Raw genomic sequence first — 16,352 nt, 5'->3', positions numbered from 1 at the left:
GATTGTCTTTATGCAACTGAGTCAAGCTCTTTTTCTTCTGTTAATCGCCTCATTCTTTCTGTATTTCTTCTTACTCATGGCTCTTCCCTGCTTCCTCAGACATTGAAGCCAGCCCCCTCCCCCAGCCTCTAGCTGCTAGGAAGGACACAGGTAAATTACCCAGAACTTGCCCTCCAGGGAATTACAGCAAGGTGTAAGAGGTTGATCAAAATGGTGGCCAGGGCCTTAGATTCAAGCAGACATGAGCTTGGATCCTTCACTGCTGCTGTAGCTTATCACCTTGGGAAACCAAGGTCATTTAATTGCTCTGACTATCCATTATCCAGACCTGGGACATGGGGCTAGAAGCACATTTGTGAGGTTCCCCTAAGGATTAAATGAGATGATGAGTGAACCCACCTTACACATCATACATACTCAATACACAAAATAATTACGGAACAGTAACCAATTAAATTAATCAAGGCGAAAAGTTGGCAGAGCCATAAGAACAGGAAAAAGAGGAGAGAAAGAGAAACGGAGACGGGAAAGATCAAGGTCACAGTGTATATTGATACAAACGGAAGGGTTGTGTGAGAAACGGATAAACCCGTGCAAAGTTCGAGTAGAAACAAACAATGGCCAGCAGATGAGAAGAGATGGAGGCCGTGGACTCAGAGCTGCCTATACTAGGGGAGTCAGCCACCACCTCTTATGCTTGGCAGGGGCTCAATGGCAGGCAGGGGTGAGGGAAAACGTTCTAGTGTAAAAAAAGAGAAAGTTTCAGGCATGTCCTGATCAAAGCTGTTAACATAGGGAAGCTGGAGGCAGGCTACCCAGAAGCCAGCATCCTAGGTGACTGCTTTCTCTGGCTGTTCCCTAGTTGGAAGTGAAGACACATTAAGGGAAGATGGGGTTATTGAGCAAGTCCTGTCTGCTGTGGTTTAATCACCACAGAGGTGTGGTTTGGATTCCTGGGCTGGCGGCTGCAGAGCCTGAGGGTCAGAGTTCCAGCACCAGATATGGTCTGGCCATTGTCCATTTGTACAGGCAGTCTCTCATTAGCAAGAACATCTATCTAATGACCAATGTCCCTCTACCACCAGCCGTCCACAAAGAAGACTGTGATGAGAACTCTTCCCCAACACAGTGAGTGCAGGGGAGTGACAGGTTGTGGATGAAGGGGCCACTCCCTATCAGTGCTTCCTTATGACAAGGGCACCACATACTCAGAGGGGCCCGCACGGCCCGGACACTGATGCCCTGTCGCTGTGGGCCTTTGTATAAGGATATGTGTGAATTAGGGAGGAAAAAGGTACTTTGACGTCCTGAAGAAATAGCCGTTTTTCATACAACTCCTGGGAGGTGGTAATTTATTCAGTCATCTTTCAACATAATTCCTGTCTGATTGATTTTCTCCCTGGCTTTATCTTCTCCAACGTGCCACGCACCTGTTCCGGGTGAATATGAGTAAGTATGGTGTACATACAGGAGGGTTCAAGAAGTCGGATAAGTAATGGAAAGGACTAAGCTAAAGCAAATGAGAAAGTGCTCGCTGTTTGTAAAAAATATATAAGTTAATAATAATCATAAAATTAAAAATCTGCTAAAATGATTACTAATGTTGATTTTTAGAAAAATAGCAATGAAAACTTCTAGCTCCTTAGAATTAGGGAAAAAAAGGGCTGGATCCCCAAAGGAGAAATACTTGGTGTGATGTCACCAGCTTCAGCCAATGCATTTTTGGCTTCTGTTTTAGAAGTTTCTGTTTGGGGTCTATGGCTTGAACCTGGTCTGCGGCTTACCAACAGGAGACCCTGAATCACATTTTGGGTTATTTTGGGGAGTAGGGTGGTGATGTTCTAAGGGCTGATGTGACGCCTAGTGCTCAAAAAACAGTTAAGAACTGGATTGGGGAGGACTATGTCCACCCTCCCAGGACGGTGGCAGTGAAGGTTTGATGAAATGGAGATTCGGTCTAGCACAGTGTCTGGTACGAAGCTGACCTCCATTCTCTTCACAACCAGAGGTGCTTCGGAAAGGATCTCACTGCATGCCAAAAAGGGACCATTGTCCTACCGTCACGTGTTGATTTGTATGATGATGTAAATGTGCTGAAAGAAGAAATCGGAGTAACCAGGGAGTCTCCAAGGTGCGAGGAAAGGTAAGCAAGACTGAAGGGCAGATATTCCATCTTGTATGTGTGCCCAAACAGCAACATTCACTGACCCTTTCCCAGAGCCCCAGCTCCTTTGGGAAACAGCCCTTGCCCCAGGCCCCATCTGTGTGTTCCGGGGGAAGCTTGTGGTGGCAGATGACTTACATGACAATCACTCCCACACACTGACCGAAGGATGCCCCCGACAGCTAGACCAAAGAGGGTCAACACATCAATTCTAGGTTTTGACAATGGGGTTTCCCATCCTAAGGGGACAGCTGGCTTTGCCATTAGCCAGGAAGGGGGGCCCTGGGTCAACACAGGGAAAAGCTAAGCTACAAACGGAAGGAGACGGATTCTAGATATCTTCAGAATACCTAGGTCCAGGGGAGCCTAAAGCGACTCTAGCCCTGGAGTTTTCCCTTATATGAGGCAATAAACGTCCTTTGTTTTGCTTCACCGAGGTCAATGAAGTTGCTCTCACTCACAACCGAGACAGTCTGACTGACACAGCTGAGTAAGTTTTGGCTGAGGGGGCAAGAAAAGGAAGGAAATTCTAGGCACCGTCCCTGTCTTCAGTAAGCTTATGTTCTAGCTGGAGAAGCACACAAAAACCAAGCGAACCAAGAAATACAATGGAAACTGTGTAAGTTGTGATGAGTGCCACAAGGTGAAGGAACAGAGGGCTGAGATCAAGAATCCTGGAACGGCTTTCTTTACTCGGGACAGTGTGGCGGGCAGAGTACACAGGTGCCTAAAGGTGACCACATTCTGATCCCTGAAATGTACAACTATGTTACTTCACATGGCAAAGGCGGCTTTGAGGAAGTAAATAAGTTTCTTCAGATGGGTAGAGCATGTGAAGAAGCTATATGGCTAGATATGAAGGCGGTATATAAGAAGCTCCTAGATACCATAATGGAGACTCCAGGAGGAACCATACCCTGCCAACACCTTGATTTCAGCCCAGGGAGACCCGTTTTGGACTTGCAACCCCTAGAACGGTAAGGAACACACTGGCATGGTTTAAGCCACCAAGTGTGTGGTCACTGGTGACGGTGACAACAGGGAACTCCTCTAGATGGTCAGCACTGGCCTCTCTGAGCCGTGTTTATGCTGAGAGCTAACGGATGAGGAGGACAGGCCACACCAAGGTGGCGAGAAGACCACCGGGAAAACCTTGGCACCGGAAAGATGAGGCTGGCGTGTTCTGAGAACAGCACGAGGATTGTTGCGGCCGAAAAGTACACTGCTCAGCCTTGAGGTTCAGAGAAAAATTTAAAGCACTTTAAATATTCAATGCAGCCCAACTTTGAGGGGGAGGGAAACAAAGCACTCCTTAATGATTTCCTTGATTTTAAACTCGTTGAGGCCTAGGACTGAAGCTCATCCATATATTAATAATAACTAGCACAAAGAATTCCACAAAGTGCAATTTTCCTTCGTAATTCCAATTTATATGCCTATTTAGATTCCTAACATGAATTCCAGATCTTCTGAATGTGTCTTATTCTCATATATTCTGTTGCTGCTACACCCAGCAGTACAGTCACATGCCCAACCTGTAATAGGCACTAAATAAATATTTGTTGGATAAATATGCCTGGGGTTTTTGGTTTGAAAATACAGCCCCTGATGCTATATATCCCCCTATGACCCGTTCTCCCAAGTCACCCTAAACATAATTACAATGTTCTGATCGTTTTCAAGAGGAAGGCAGCAGATCTCAGGGCCAGCATTTGGCCACTGGTGCTACCTGTCTGATGGGAGGCTCAGGGGGTGTACAGGCATGGGAGAAGAAGGACTAGTGATTTGTTCATAAAGTATTATCAAGATATCAAGTGAGCTGGAGGTCACTAATATGGCAACTGCCTCATGCTGGGAAGAAAATATTTTTTTTGGAGGGGGGCTGGTCCCCACACCACTTGAGCTGCTGAGCGAGCAAAAAAGCAGTATGAATAAAGTCTGCGGGCACAAGAAGTCTGGGGCTCCCTTTTAAATCAGTTCCTAGAAGGCGAGAAACCAGTATATCATAGTGAGACAATCATTTATAATGGGACCATTATTAGGAGCCAAGATATAAAAATTGTACATGAAACAGCCTTATAAGCAGATTCAGTGCGTGGCTGATTAACCTCCCTGTCCCACCGGGGGCCGGGTGGCTCAGGGGAGTGGTAATGAGATGTGGAAGTCATTCGCCTCGAGGTCACAGGTTTAAAGCTGGACATGTGAGAAGAGGCCTAATTGCTGCTCCTGGGTGACTCAACAGAGCACAGATGGGCAGGCACCGCCTTGTGGGCTCCAAGACGCAGAGACCGGGGTTCGAGTCCCTGCACTGCCCCTGAACTTGCTGGGGAACTCACAGATGCTCCCAGAGCCTGGCCTTCTCAACCATGGACACAATTTTGTTAAGGCTCATTCCTTTTCTTTCTTTCTTTCTTTTTTTTTTTTCCCTTTCTTTTAAGATGAATAGGAGTATGCTTGGCACATGGTAAGTATTTGATAAAGGGTAACTCTGCTATTTTCTAAGAATACATGTTTTCTCGTGCACTCTTGGGCATCAAAGGGGCTAGAAGTAGCTCTAAATATTACAAATTCCAGTGCTGCTGGATCTTCTTGGGTCTGGATAGCTGCACAGAGATTTTCTGGCATTTCCAGTGAACAAAGCAGAGGCCCTTCTCTTGCGATCTCTAGTTTGGGTTACCAGAGGCAGGGACGGTAGTAGTGCTAATTTGTCTCTGAGAGCCTACTACAGATCAGGCACAGTTTTAAACACTTCGCCTCTATTCACTAAATGAATCCTCGCAGGATCCCTGGAGGGTAGGCCCTAGTACTAGCATTGCTGATATAAGCATAATCCCAGGGTTTTACACCTCATAGGAGGAAATGCATTATGTGCACCCAGACAGGAGGATTCCAAAATTGGGTTACCTATTCAACTATGTCCTGAACATGAAGGGTCGGGCAGAATCAAGAAAGATGCCTTCCCAGCATCTGTGATGAGCGTGCTTCAGGCCTGGGCTTCCCCACAGATGCACCCAGATGTGGAATCAGTCTCAGCAGTAGCAAAAGTAAGAGTGGTCGGGGTGGGAACTCTCTACCGACCCAGAGAAGCTGCCTTAGCGGGCAGAAGCCCACTGCGAAAACGTGCAGCTTAGTTTGCTCCATTCAGCTTCTCCATCAGGTGGGTCCCTGTGGCAGGAACATTCTAGAAACAAGTAAGTTGAGAACCGTGGGCCCTGGCAGCACTAAATTTGACCTGGTGCACGCAGGTGGCACTCGACAAAGTGGACGGATACCACTGAGGCCGAAATGAAAGTGGGGGGCCCAGAGGGCAAGGAGTGATACGAGGGATTTGGGCAAAAAAGGTGATGGGCAGTGACAGAAAGATGCGGCGGGAAACCCAAGTCTTGGGTTCCAATCCCACCGCTGACGTCTTTGCCCCTATTTCCTCCTCTCTGCCTCCTCCCCACCCTTCCCCTTATCCCTCAGAATAAGGGCAAATGCCTTCCTGACAACTGGGGAGAGGAGCGCTTTGCAAATATCCCTTGATTCGGAATTCAGACGTGGGTATAAACCAAAGGGTCCCGAGTTTAAGTTTTTGTTAGGTAGAGAGGACTGTCTATTACTTGGGGGGCAGGAGGTCTCCTACACAGGTATGTCACACCTAATTTAATACAGTACTTAAGTGTTAACTCTCCAATAAATTGCTTGTTGTTTTTCCTCCCCCCCTTTGCCAACCCTGCACTTTGCAAGGACCCGAGGCTCTTGATGAAATAGGAGGAATAATCCTTTCTTTGGTGTCTGCCATCAAGATCTATTTGGTAACCCACTCCTCTAATACCGCCTGTGCAGAGAAATAATTTCAGCTCCCCGTTAATTTGAGTATTGAACTGAAATTCTGCAGCTGCTTGCTGCCAAGCCTGAAAGCAGAAATTAATTTCAATGACCCAGGCGAGTGGAGGGGAGCTCTGTCAGGTAATTAGTCTTCGTCTTTCGCTACTCAGGGTCTATCACTGCGCTAATCCATACATAAACCCAGGCTTTCCCTGAGTCGCTGGCCATCTGCGGGGCCGTTTAACTACCTCTCGCTGAGGCTCGCCGAGAGCCTGGGTATCTGCAGGGAAATGACAGCTCCCTTTCCTGTTTCCCTGCCTTCTACCTATTTAGGGCCCACAGAATTAATGCGGCTGATTTACATGTTCTTTTCCTGTTTGATCGAGTCTGCTGTTGATTAAGTGGAGCTTGGGGTGGAAGAAGGGAGGGGAAGGGTTCCCACTCCTGCAGCGCTCCGACTTGCCAGTTTATTAATGAAAGAGGCACCCATATTGATAGCCCGGACACGACAAGTGCCACAATTACAGGGTATGTCCTTCCAGGCATCTACTTAAGAAGGAGCCTTTTCTGCCCTGGAGGGAGTTGTACTGTCCTATTTGCATTCGATTCTGCCTTAGGATAGGGGCTCCCCTGCCTTTTCCTTTAGGAAAATCTCCTGGGGGAACCCAAGACCCTACACCGGAAAAAAACAAATGCAGGTATGGTAAGCTTTGTTCTCCATGAGGTCCTTCGAAATCCAAGGCAAAGAATGATTTCTGGAGAAGGCACCTGTTCACAAAATGCAGCCCGCCTTCCTCCATCCTGTCCCACACTTCTCCGGACTTCGTGGTTTTCATGCTTCCAACCCTGAAGGAACCGGGTGGGGCAGTGGAACACATCAAAGAGGAGCCATGGTGATTTATTGAGCACCTAGGAGAGGGCTTCCCATCCACTAGCAAAGCTGACCGCTAGAGCAACTCTGGGAGGACTTCTGCTGTTCATTTCACAGACGAGAAAACCAGAGCCAGCTCCGGGAAGGTCCACAGCTGGCAGATCTTTCTGGCTCAAAGTCCTTCCTTCCTTCCACTCGAAGGAACACACGGAACACTCGAAGGCTCACGGGGCGAGTCTGCAGGCCCCGCTGTATCCCGGCCGAGAACAGCTGGCCTTGGGGGGTGCGCTGATGTTTCCAGAGAGCTCAGAAATCTGGACTTTCACATGAATTTCTCCTTGGATGGTGTTCATTCGTCCATTGGCCAATGAAGCTGGGATTTAGGTGCAACTTCAGAGACTCTACCTGCCTTCCTAGAATCAGGATCTATTTTTTTAACCACGTTTGTTTATTATTATTATTATTTTAATTTTGAATACCTCATTCAAATGAAAATGACCCAGCTTTGTTGGCGGGCTTTGCCCAGTCTCTCTCCTATCCAGGTGGTCGCAAACTCTCAAACTGTCCCCAGCACAGTGCCTGATCTAAACTGCAAACCACAGTGGTGCCCAAAGGCCTTCCTCCTGGTCTCTCCAGGGTTGATACCAGATCGTCACTCTCCCTTTTTAGCAGGTCTGGTCCCTCGCAAAGGCCAGCTGCAGAGAAATCCAGCAGGCGCATCGTGAGTCCGTGGCCCTCTCCCCCGTCCCACCTCTCCTGCAGAGTTCTCTTGAGCCAATCCTGGGGTTATTCCCAAGTCAGGAAGGAGCCAGTTATGTGACCCTGGACACCTGATCATGTGCAGAAGTATCCTTGGCATCTAGAGACCCAAGGAGGTCAAACTATACAGGCCTGTGTTTCTTTTTCCCCTTTATGTTATTGCCCCAAACAGAACAATGGTGACTGAGCCCTGGACAGCAAGCCTGACTTTCTACTTCAGTTTTCCTACCTCTAAAGTGGACTCCACATCCCTCTCTCCTGCCTGTTGGGAGACTGTAAAAGGGAAGCAGGCCTGACACTTAGTAGGCCTGCAGGACATCAGGCTCCCACTACCAGCTCCCAGGACGTCTTGATTCTCTTGCTTTGGACTCATATTGTGAAAGCTTTATTCTTCGGAGTTTTTTGTTCTTTTTTTTTTTTAAGACTGAAGTTTGGAAATGGGAAAAAACCAAAGCAACACAAACCCTGAATCTTCATAGGAGCTACAACTGTGAAATCTCCTAATCATCTCTCATTTTAGGATCAATTCCTAGAAATGACAACATTCCTTCCCAAAGGAGAGAGAGGGAGACTTGACAAAGAGAACAGTAAAGTGTTAAGGCTCTAATGTATTTTACTGAAATCAGAAATGCCCTCTCCTGCCTCTGACCCCCTTCTGTCCCCTCCAGCCCTGCTTCTGGGGGCACTGAGGAAAAGTCAGAAGCATTAGTCTGGTGTCAAGTAGCCCTGCCACCCATATTCTATGAGAGTCAATTGCAATTAACAGGGCCATTCAGAAAAGGCAGGTACAGGCCAGACAAAGGAAGCATGGCCAGATCTTATCAGAACCCGAGGCTGGCAGGTCAGGCCTTTCCAATGCTGTTTGCATGTGGTGGTTGGGGGGGGGGGGGAATAAAAGGGGGGGGGGAGGAAGAAGAGCGGGGGGTTGGGGGAGGAAAGCTGGACCAGGGAGGAGGGAGAGGCACCTGGAGCGAGAAGAGCCAGCCAACGGAGAAGACAGGTTTAAAAATGGAATGGCAGACCCTGAGCGCATTCCTGGGGTTCAGACCCTGACTCTGCCCGTAGGACACTCACACAAGTCACTCACCCCTCCAAGCCTCGGTTGGCTTATCTGTAAAATGAGAAGGGTACAGTCACGGCACCTTCTTGTTTTGTCTTGTTTCATTGTCCTGTGAAATAATGTTTGCCAAGTGCTACATGTCACGCCCACTGCGAGCCCACTATTCTAGGAGCTGCACTTCAAGGTGGCAAAGGGATACGGAGATCCAGGAGAGAAGCAGCTTCTTGATGCACGTATCCCAGGGGGAAAACAAATACTGCAGGACAGGGAACCGGGCGGAAAGGGACTCCTTGTCCACTGGTGGGACCAAGCATGGGCATGTCTCCTCCTTTCAGAGAGAGGAAATCTCCTGCAAAAAGGCAGTCTTCCACCTAGCACGCAGGTCACAGATGCTGACACCAAGCTCAGAGGTTCCTGGGAAACTCTTACATGGCTGGAGGCAGGCCTGCACATGCTGCAGCAGGCCCCGGGCCAGGGGACCATTACCCAGGCCACATGTGCTCTCCCCATGGCTCCATTTTGACATCTCCCCACCCACCACCTCCAAGGTGCTTCAGTTTCTTTCAAACAGAAGAGAGGGAGCACCTACCGCGTATTTAGTTCTGTGCCATTTACCAAGGGGCCCCCAGAAGAACCACCTCTATCACCTCCTCCTCTCTTTCTTTGTTCTGAGAATGCCATCAGGGGCTAAGGAAATGCAAGACAGCAGAAAGTTCCAGAAAAATTTGATTTCAAAGCCCAGGTGGGCCACTGATGAGTAATGTGACCACAGACCATTTGCTTGAACTGTGACAAGCCTCAGCCATCACACAGGCCATCACACAGGGGTGGGAATACTCACCACGGGAGTATTGCAAGCAGACACAGAAAATCAGAGGTGGGGGGCGGGTGTCTATTTGTTTTTTACCATTGCGGGTTCCTCGAGGTGCTCTAGACGGGCAGGCACCGGTAGTTTGACCGTCAGCTTCTCTCCCATGGGCATGTGCCCGTCTGGAACTGGGCAGACGGGGGAACAAGTCCAAATCACACCAGCCTCTTTGTTGACATAAGGGGCTCTCTCCAGTGCAGACCGATCTTACGAATTCTTGAAGTGATCAAGCTCCTGCTGGCCCAGTGAAGAAGTTATCGGAAAGGACCAGCCAAATTAACTGGAGGTTGACTACTTCTTGATCCTCTTCCAGAAACAAGTGCACAGCTCGAGGGAAGGTGGGAGACTCCTCTCTATTTTTACTTCCCTAGCTAAGCTGCCTATTTTTGTTCACACGCCTCGGTAATTGGGTGCTTACCTTTCAGACCCTCTTAGAATTCCAGAAACTGGAGGCTAAAAAATCTATTAATTTAAATTTTTAAAAGTTCCCATGGAGCGAGAGAAAAGGGGGTCATTACAAGTAAGCAAGAGGACTGCGCCGGTGGGGGAGGAGGGCAGTCACTCGATTTTCTATCAGGAAAAAAATAACACACAGCAAAACCTCATTAAGTCAGTATCGGTTTATTCAAAAGAGCTTATCATTTGCAGCAACTATTCCCCAATCAACTGGATGCCTCTATTGTAATCTTCTTTAATGCGGAGAGCCTGATAATTAAATATATTAATATATCAGAGAGGCCAGACTCGGTTTATTGGGTGGCACGGGGCATTCGTGGCGACGTGGCTGAAGTGTCCAGCAAAACGATCGTGCCTAGTAGGGTTTCAGTCCCACTCAGCTTCCTCACCCTGCGTTTTGCACTATCAAAGCTTTCATCTGCTCTATAATATGTCTAGGCCTTATCAATAATAACATGTTTCCATTTTAATATACTACCTTTTATTAAACTGGAGCCACAAACCCTTAATAGCCATGGCCTTTTCAGGGCACTTTAATCACTACTGGTGAGCAGATGTCCCTCGGAGGAAAACACGGGCAATGTTCAGCAGCAAGGATGGGGACCATCCATCCACCTTCGTGGGGGCAGGATGAGTTACGGGATTGTATTACCGATGCAATTAGGCCGGGCTCCCTGCACACTTCCACAGCAGACGTCTGAGGTCTGGACAGCAAGAGGCGCTTTCCTCTGTGACCTGGTTTCCGAAGCACTTTTCTTCCCAAAAGCGGCCACCACTGATGCCTGCGGAGGAGGGCCAACTCTGGAGGTTTTGTTTTTGCTTTAATTAAAGTATAACTGACATACAATATCCTTTTAGTTTCAAGTGTGCATCATAGTGATTTGATATGTTCATTCATTACTGAGTGATCCCCAGAATAAGTCTAGTTGGCTGTCACCAAAGTTACTAAAATATCATTGACTATATTCTCTAAGCTGTACATTACATCCCATGACTTGCTGATAAGTGGAAGCCTGTACCTCTTAATCCCCTTCCCCTATTTCACTCATTCCCGAAACCCTACCCTCTGGTAACCAACAGTTTCTTCTCTGTGTCTAGGAGATGTTCCTGTTTTGTTTTGTTTGTGTATTTGTATTGGGGGGGGGGCAATCCATATATAAGTGGAGTCATATAAAATTTTTCTTACTCTAGGTTATTTTACTCAGCATAATACCCTCCAGGTCCATCCCTGTTGTTGCAAATAGCATGATTTTATTCTTTGTAACGGCTGAGGAATACTCCAGTAGACACAGGTACTACCTCTTGATCTGTTCCTGGATGGATGGACACTTAGGTGGCTTCCATATCTTAGCTATTGTCAATGATGTGGCAGAGGGGTGCATAGATCTCTTTAAATTGGTGTTTTCTCTTTTGTCAGATAAATACCCAGATGGAGTTGCTGGATCATATTTTTAATTTTTGAGGAACCTCCATACTCTTTTCCACAGTAGCGACAATAATTCACGTTCCTACCAACACTGTAGGCGGCTTCCTTTCCCCTCCCCAACCTCGCCAACACTTGTTAATTCTTGGTATTTCTTCATCTTTTTTGAGAGCAGCCAATCTGACAGGTATGAGGTGGTATTTCATTGTGGTTTTCATCCAACTCCTGAGTTCTGTGTGCGCCTGCCACTTACAGATTTTGCCCAACACAGACAGCCAGGTCAAACCAACACCTAGAGCTTCTCATGATGACGGCGAGGCCGGCAATGGCGAGCACGATAATGACTGTGAATGGCGCTGATGACAGGAGGTGAATGGCGATGCTCGCTAAGCACTGAGCACAGAATGTAGCTGTGTGTGTGCCATTCGAGGACTTTCTGCATCTAATCCTGTCAGCAATGCTCTGAGGAAGAGACTGGCACAGCCTCCATTCTGGAGACAGAGACACTGTGGCTCAGGGAGGATAAGAGACTTGCCCAAGGTCCCAGAAAGTAAATGTCCCACCTAGGACAGGAATGCAGGTAGGAACTCAAGTTCCACACATTACTCGACACTCGGTGTCTTAATCTGTTCAATTGCAATAAGAAAATACCACAGATGGGCAGCTTAAGCAACAGATATTTATGTCTCCTAGTTTCTGGAGGCTGCGAAGTCCAATATCAAGGCATGGGCAGATTTGGTGTCTGCTGAGAGCTCTCTGTGGGGCTTACAGATGGCCTGGCCGCCTCAGGCTGTGTTCACACGGCCGTTTCTCAGTGTGTATGCATGTGCGTTTGCGCATGCGCGCACACACACACACACACACACACACACACACACAGCAATATCTCTGCCCTCCTCTTTCTTAGAAGGGCACTGATCCCACCATAAGCGTCCCGCTGTCACGACATCATTCAAACCTCATCACCCCCAGAGGCCCCACCTACTATCACAATGGGGGTAAAGGCTTCAACAGGGGAGTTTGGGGAGTTACATTCAGTCCAACTCTGTCACCCTTCTTGTCTGGCCAGAAACAGCACATCCGAACCCCTGCCCTTCCTCCCAGATGAGTTGTCCCTAAGGTCCCTTAGTCAGGACTTAAGGCAGCGTGGCCAAGATCCAAGCCCAGCTGCCATCCTTCCCCAGGCCTCCTGGATGACGGATTAGAGGAACAGCCAGTCATTCATCCCACGGGCAGCATAGTTGAGTCTCAGACTGAAAGAGTTTCATGCATCTGATTCTAGCCCAGAGCTAGACCCCAGCTAGTCCCAAGTCCGACAGCACAGTCCTGTCAGCCACAGACACTGAGGGGGAAAGAGCATGGTTTGGGCATCAGAAAGAGTTAGATTTGAATTCTAATGGTCCTGGGCAAGGTGTCCTGTCTGGACCGTGGGGAAAGCGATCCTGCAGGGATGCTGTCAGGACTATAGAAGGAACGTCCAGGGGAGTCACGGCACAGACTGTGGCACGTTGCAGAAACCCCAAAGTACCAGCACATGCTCACCGAGCCCTTTCTTCCTACCCTTGTCACAAATTCTGCACCTCCCCCAACCCCCTACACACACACACACACACACTCTCTCTCTCTCTCTCTCTCACATGCTCACTTGCACACTCTCTCACACATGCCACACATGTCCCATGTCACACATAGACACTCACACACGTGCATGCTCCAGCCTCGAAAAGAACCTGTAAGCCACTGGCTCTCAGCCTGACTCCTGCTGAATGAGGTTCATAGGCGGGACCCATTCCCATCCGTTCTGAGTCCCTAGGTGTGGAATGCTGGGAGAGCACTTTTGGTGGAATGAGTGAGTAAGTGAGAGAGATCTTAAAAGGATGACTTAAGTGTCAGTCACTATATGATCCGCAAAATACCCAAACTTGGGTATTTCAACATCCATTTGTAACAAGATTCTTGTTATCCCCTAAACCACCTGCTGGTTCTTATCACTTGTATTTTATGGTAAAAGTCTCAGAAGAATGACTCTAACAGGAGAAACGTTCTTCCAAATGCAAAGAGAAAATGGGCAGGGCAGCCCTGGCAGGTGAAGTGAGGCACAGGGTACCACCCCCGGGGGGTCATTGTCTCTGCTTGAGGGGCTGCTTCTTTGGGCCACTCAGGGGTCAACTGCCAAAAGGACACGTGGTCCTTTGGTTGGCAGAGCTGGGATCACTTGGGGCAGAGAAAAACCTAGCGAAAATCCTACTCCTCTGCCCCCCCTTGCTGACGCCCATGTGAGTGGAATGGAAAATGGGTCCCTCCCCTGTGTGAGGCCCCCAGGAGCACGGTCCAGGCTGCAGTACGCATCCCTCAACCCACAGCTGTCTTTATGAATCATAAATAACACAGAGAAGAAAAGCAGGCCTGCAGCTCGACTCCGCTCTTCCCAGCAAAGCAGAAAAGTGCGCAGGAGGTAGCAGACATGGCTTTCTCGAGCGGCGGCCTGGCAGCAATCTGTGGGTGGAAAGCAGGGGACCTTTGTAGTGGTGTCGTGGAGCAGAGGCTGCTCGGCGTGCTCGCCAGAAGCCTGCGCAGGGAAGGGTTGGGAGCCGTGGCGCTGCGTGTGTTCTGGGGAGCCCAGGAAGGACCGAACCAGAGTCCTGAACTCGTGGTCCTCCTTCAAAGGCAGACTAAGTACACGGTCGTTGGCTCGGGCTTGTTGTTAGAAAAGGTGGGACTGTGAGGAAAAGCCAGGCCTGGAGACCCAGGAGCTCTGATTTCAAACCCCTGCTCCGGCCCCGACTAGCTGGGGGGACCACCTGGTCACCCCAAATCTCGATGTCTTTGTAAGACAATGATAACAAATGTTGGGTCCTTCCCCTATGGGGCCCTTTCTTTCTCTCACACTTGGGGAGACGAGGCCAAAAAAAAGTAATTGAATGTGTCACCCCTCGGCGCTGCCGGGACAACACACCACAGCTAAGGGCTCTAGAGACCTGGAGTCCCAGATGGGAGTGCCAGCGAGGACCCCTAAGCGACGGCCCTCATCCTTGTTCAGATCAGCGAGGTGCCTTTTCTCTCGTTCCACACATGCTAGAAGGGGCTGCGGAGCTCTCTGGAGTCTCTTTTATCTGGCAGGAAGCCCACGGGAAAGGGCTCCGCCCTCATGAATTCCAACTCCTCCAAGGCCCCACCTTCTAATACCAGCATCTTTGGGGGTTGGGATTTCACATATGACTTCTGGGGAAATATTTATTCAGACACTTGCAGTGGCAGGAGGAAGGGTCTTCCGGTGGTTTGCCTAAGGCACTGTAAGGGTCACAGGGACATCTCCCTCATTGTCCCCCCTCCCTTTCTGGGTCCCGTCTGACCTACTCCCTCCCCCTCTCCCCCATAAATAACATTTGCGGCATCAGGCAAGGGAGCATCCAAAGGAAAGGGCTTAGGTTACGGGGAGCAGACCAGCTCAGTACTGACTGCTCATGCTCAGAGCACGCCAACCTACTGTGCGCCGATTACCATGCTCCGTGCTGTAGGGGATGACGTCATGTATTCCTGCCTTCCCTCCAAAAAATCCTAGTAAGAAGATGCAGGTATTAACCCCATTGTACAGAGCAGGAAACAGAGCTTAGAAGGCATAACTTCACAAATTCTTGAAAACATGATCCGAATGAATCCTAATTTATGAGCTAAAGCAGGGGAGGAAGACTACTCCAGGCAGAGCCAGCGGCCTGTGTGAAGGCCCTGTGGCAGGAGCAGGAGGGCTGGCAGGCTGGCGGGGAAGGGGAGCAGGGAGGGAGTAAGTAGTCACGTGGCAGGGCCTTCTGGACTGGTCAGGATTGGGGGTTTTATCTTCAGGGACAGGAAGAGCCAGTGAGGGATGAAGCAGGGAGTGGCGAGGTGGGATCCCCAGTTTAGAGACACGACTCTGGTGTCCACTGGAAGAAGGGACTCCAAGAGCGGCAAGAAGGAAGCAGGATGCCTGCTAGAAATTCTGAAGACGCCTCTGCTAACTCACAGATTCAGAATTCATCCTACGCTGCGAGCACGTGTGTTGGAGGAAGACAAGGGAAGGCCAAACCTCACTAGTGTTTTCTGTACCCCAACCCTTGTGGAGGGGGGGGGGGGGAAAGACCCAAGCGAAAAAGTCTTCCTGTTTTTAGAGTCTTTTAAATGGCATATGAACTCCAACGGGAAAGTCCACCACTCCAAAGGGCAAGCAGAAGTGCCCTTTGAAAAGTTTTAATTTTATTTTAACTTTGCTAAATCTACTTACATTCACATTTTGAAATATGCATGCATGCTAAAACACTGCAGTTATGGTCTATTGGGTTAAAAATCCACTTTTTGGAACGGGTTCAAAGGAATACTTATACAAAAGACCTCAGAATGGAAAGTAATTCTGTAGAGAAAATAGAATGGAAACATCCCCTAAATAAGCAAGATAAATGCACAGGGAGGAGGCTGGAACCATCAGTAACAGGAGGTTCAAAACAGCTGGACTTTCAGTCCCTCGTCATCAGCGTCAACATTCATACCTTTCCAAGCTGTCTCCTCCGCTGTTCATAATTCAGTTGAAACCAAGAAATTAACCCTCAATTTAAGACAGTGAAATTCCATCCTAGCATGCTGCTCACAAAGCATGGGGTGACCATGGTATTTATTTTGCAAAGTTCCATACAAAGAGAGCTAAAAAAAAAAAAAAAAAAAAAAAAAAAAAAAAAAGCTGGAATAAATCCACCAACAAGCATTTCTGTGCTTCTTCTGTGTAATTATCCTTGTATGGGGAGGCATACAAAAGCGGAAGAAAATATGGTTCTTATCCTGAAGGAGATGGCAATCCTCTGAGGAGGGTGCTTCTTGGCCCTCAGGGTGTCTGAAAATCACATCAGGAGTGCCAGAGAAATCCAGATCAGGGCACCCACACTGCCACCCAACTCCCACCATGTGACAAAGGCC

General features: G+C 48.6%; 1 protein-coding gene across 7 annotated transcripts in view; it reads right to left on the bottom strand.

Moving 5' to 3' along the window:
• WWOX (WW domain containing oxidoreductase) overlaps window positions 1-16,352 on the bottom strand; it is a 955,527-nt gene that overhangs the window by 500,083 nt on the left and 439,092 nt on the right. The window contains exon 9 of one of the 7 annotated variants that reach the window (XM_059382582.1): window positions 10,476-10,770. The exons of the other annotated variants lie outside the window; for them this stretch is intronic. Coding sequence (XP_059238565.1) covers window positions 10,624-10,770 — 147 coding nt within the window. The 3' untranslated portion in view covers window positions 10,476-10,623. Of the gene's footprint in view, window positions 1-10,475; window positions 10,771-16,352 lie in introns of those variants that run through there. 7 annotated transcript variants of the gene reach the window in all.

The sequence above is a fragment of the Mustela nigripes genome, chromosome 17 (genome assembly GCF_022355385.1).
Source record: "Mustela nigripes isolate SB6536 chromosome 17, MUSNIG.SB6536, whole genome shotgun sequence".
NCBI lineage: Eukaryota > Metazoa > Chordata > Mammalia > Carnivora > Mustelidae > Mustela > Mustela nigripes.
This window is presented reverse-complemented; position numbering and strand designations above follow the sequence as displayed.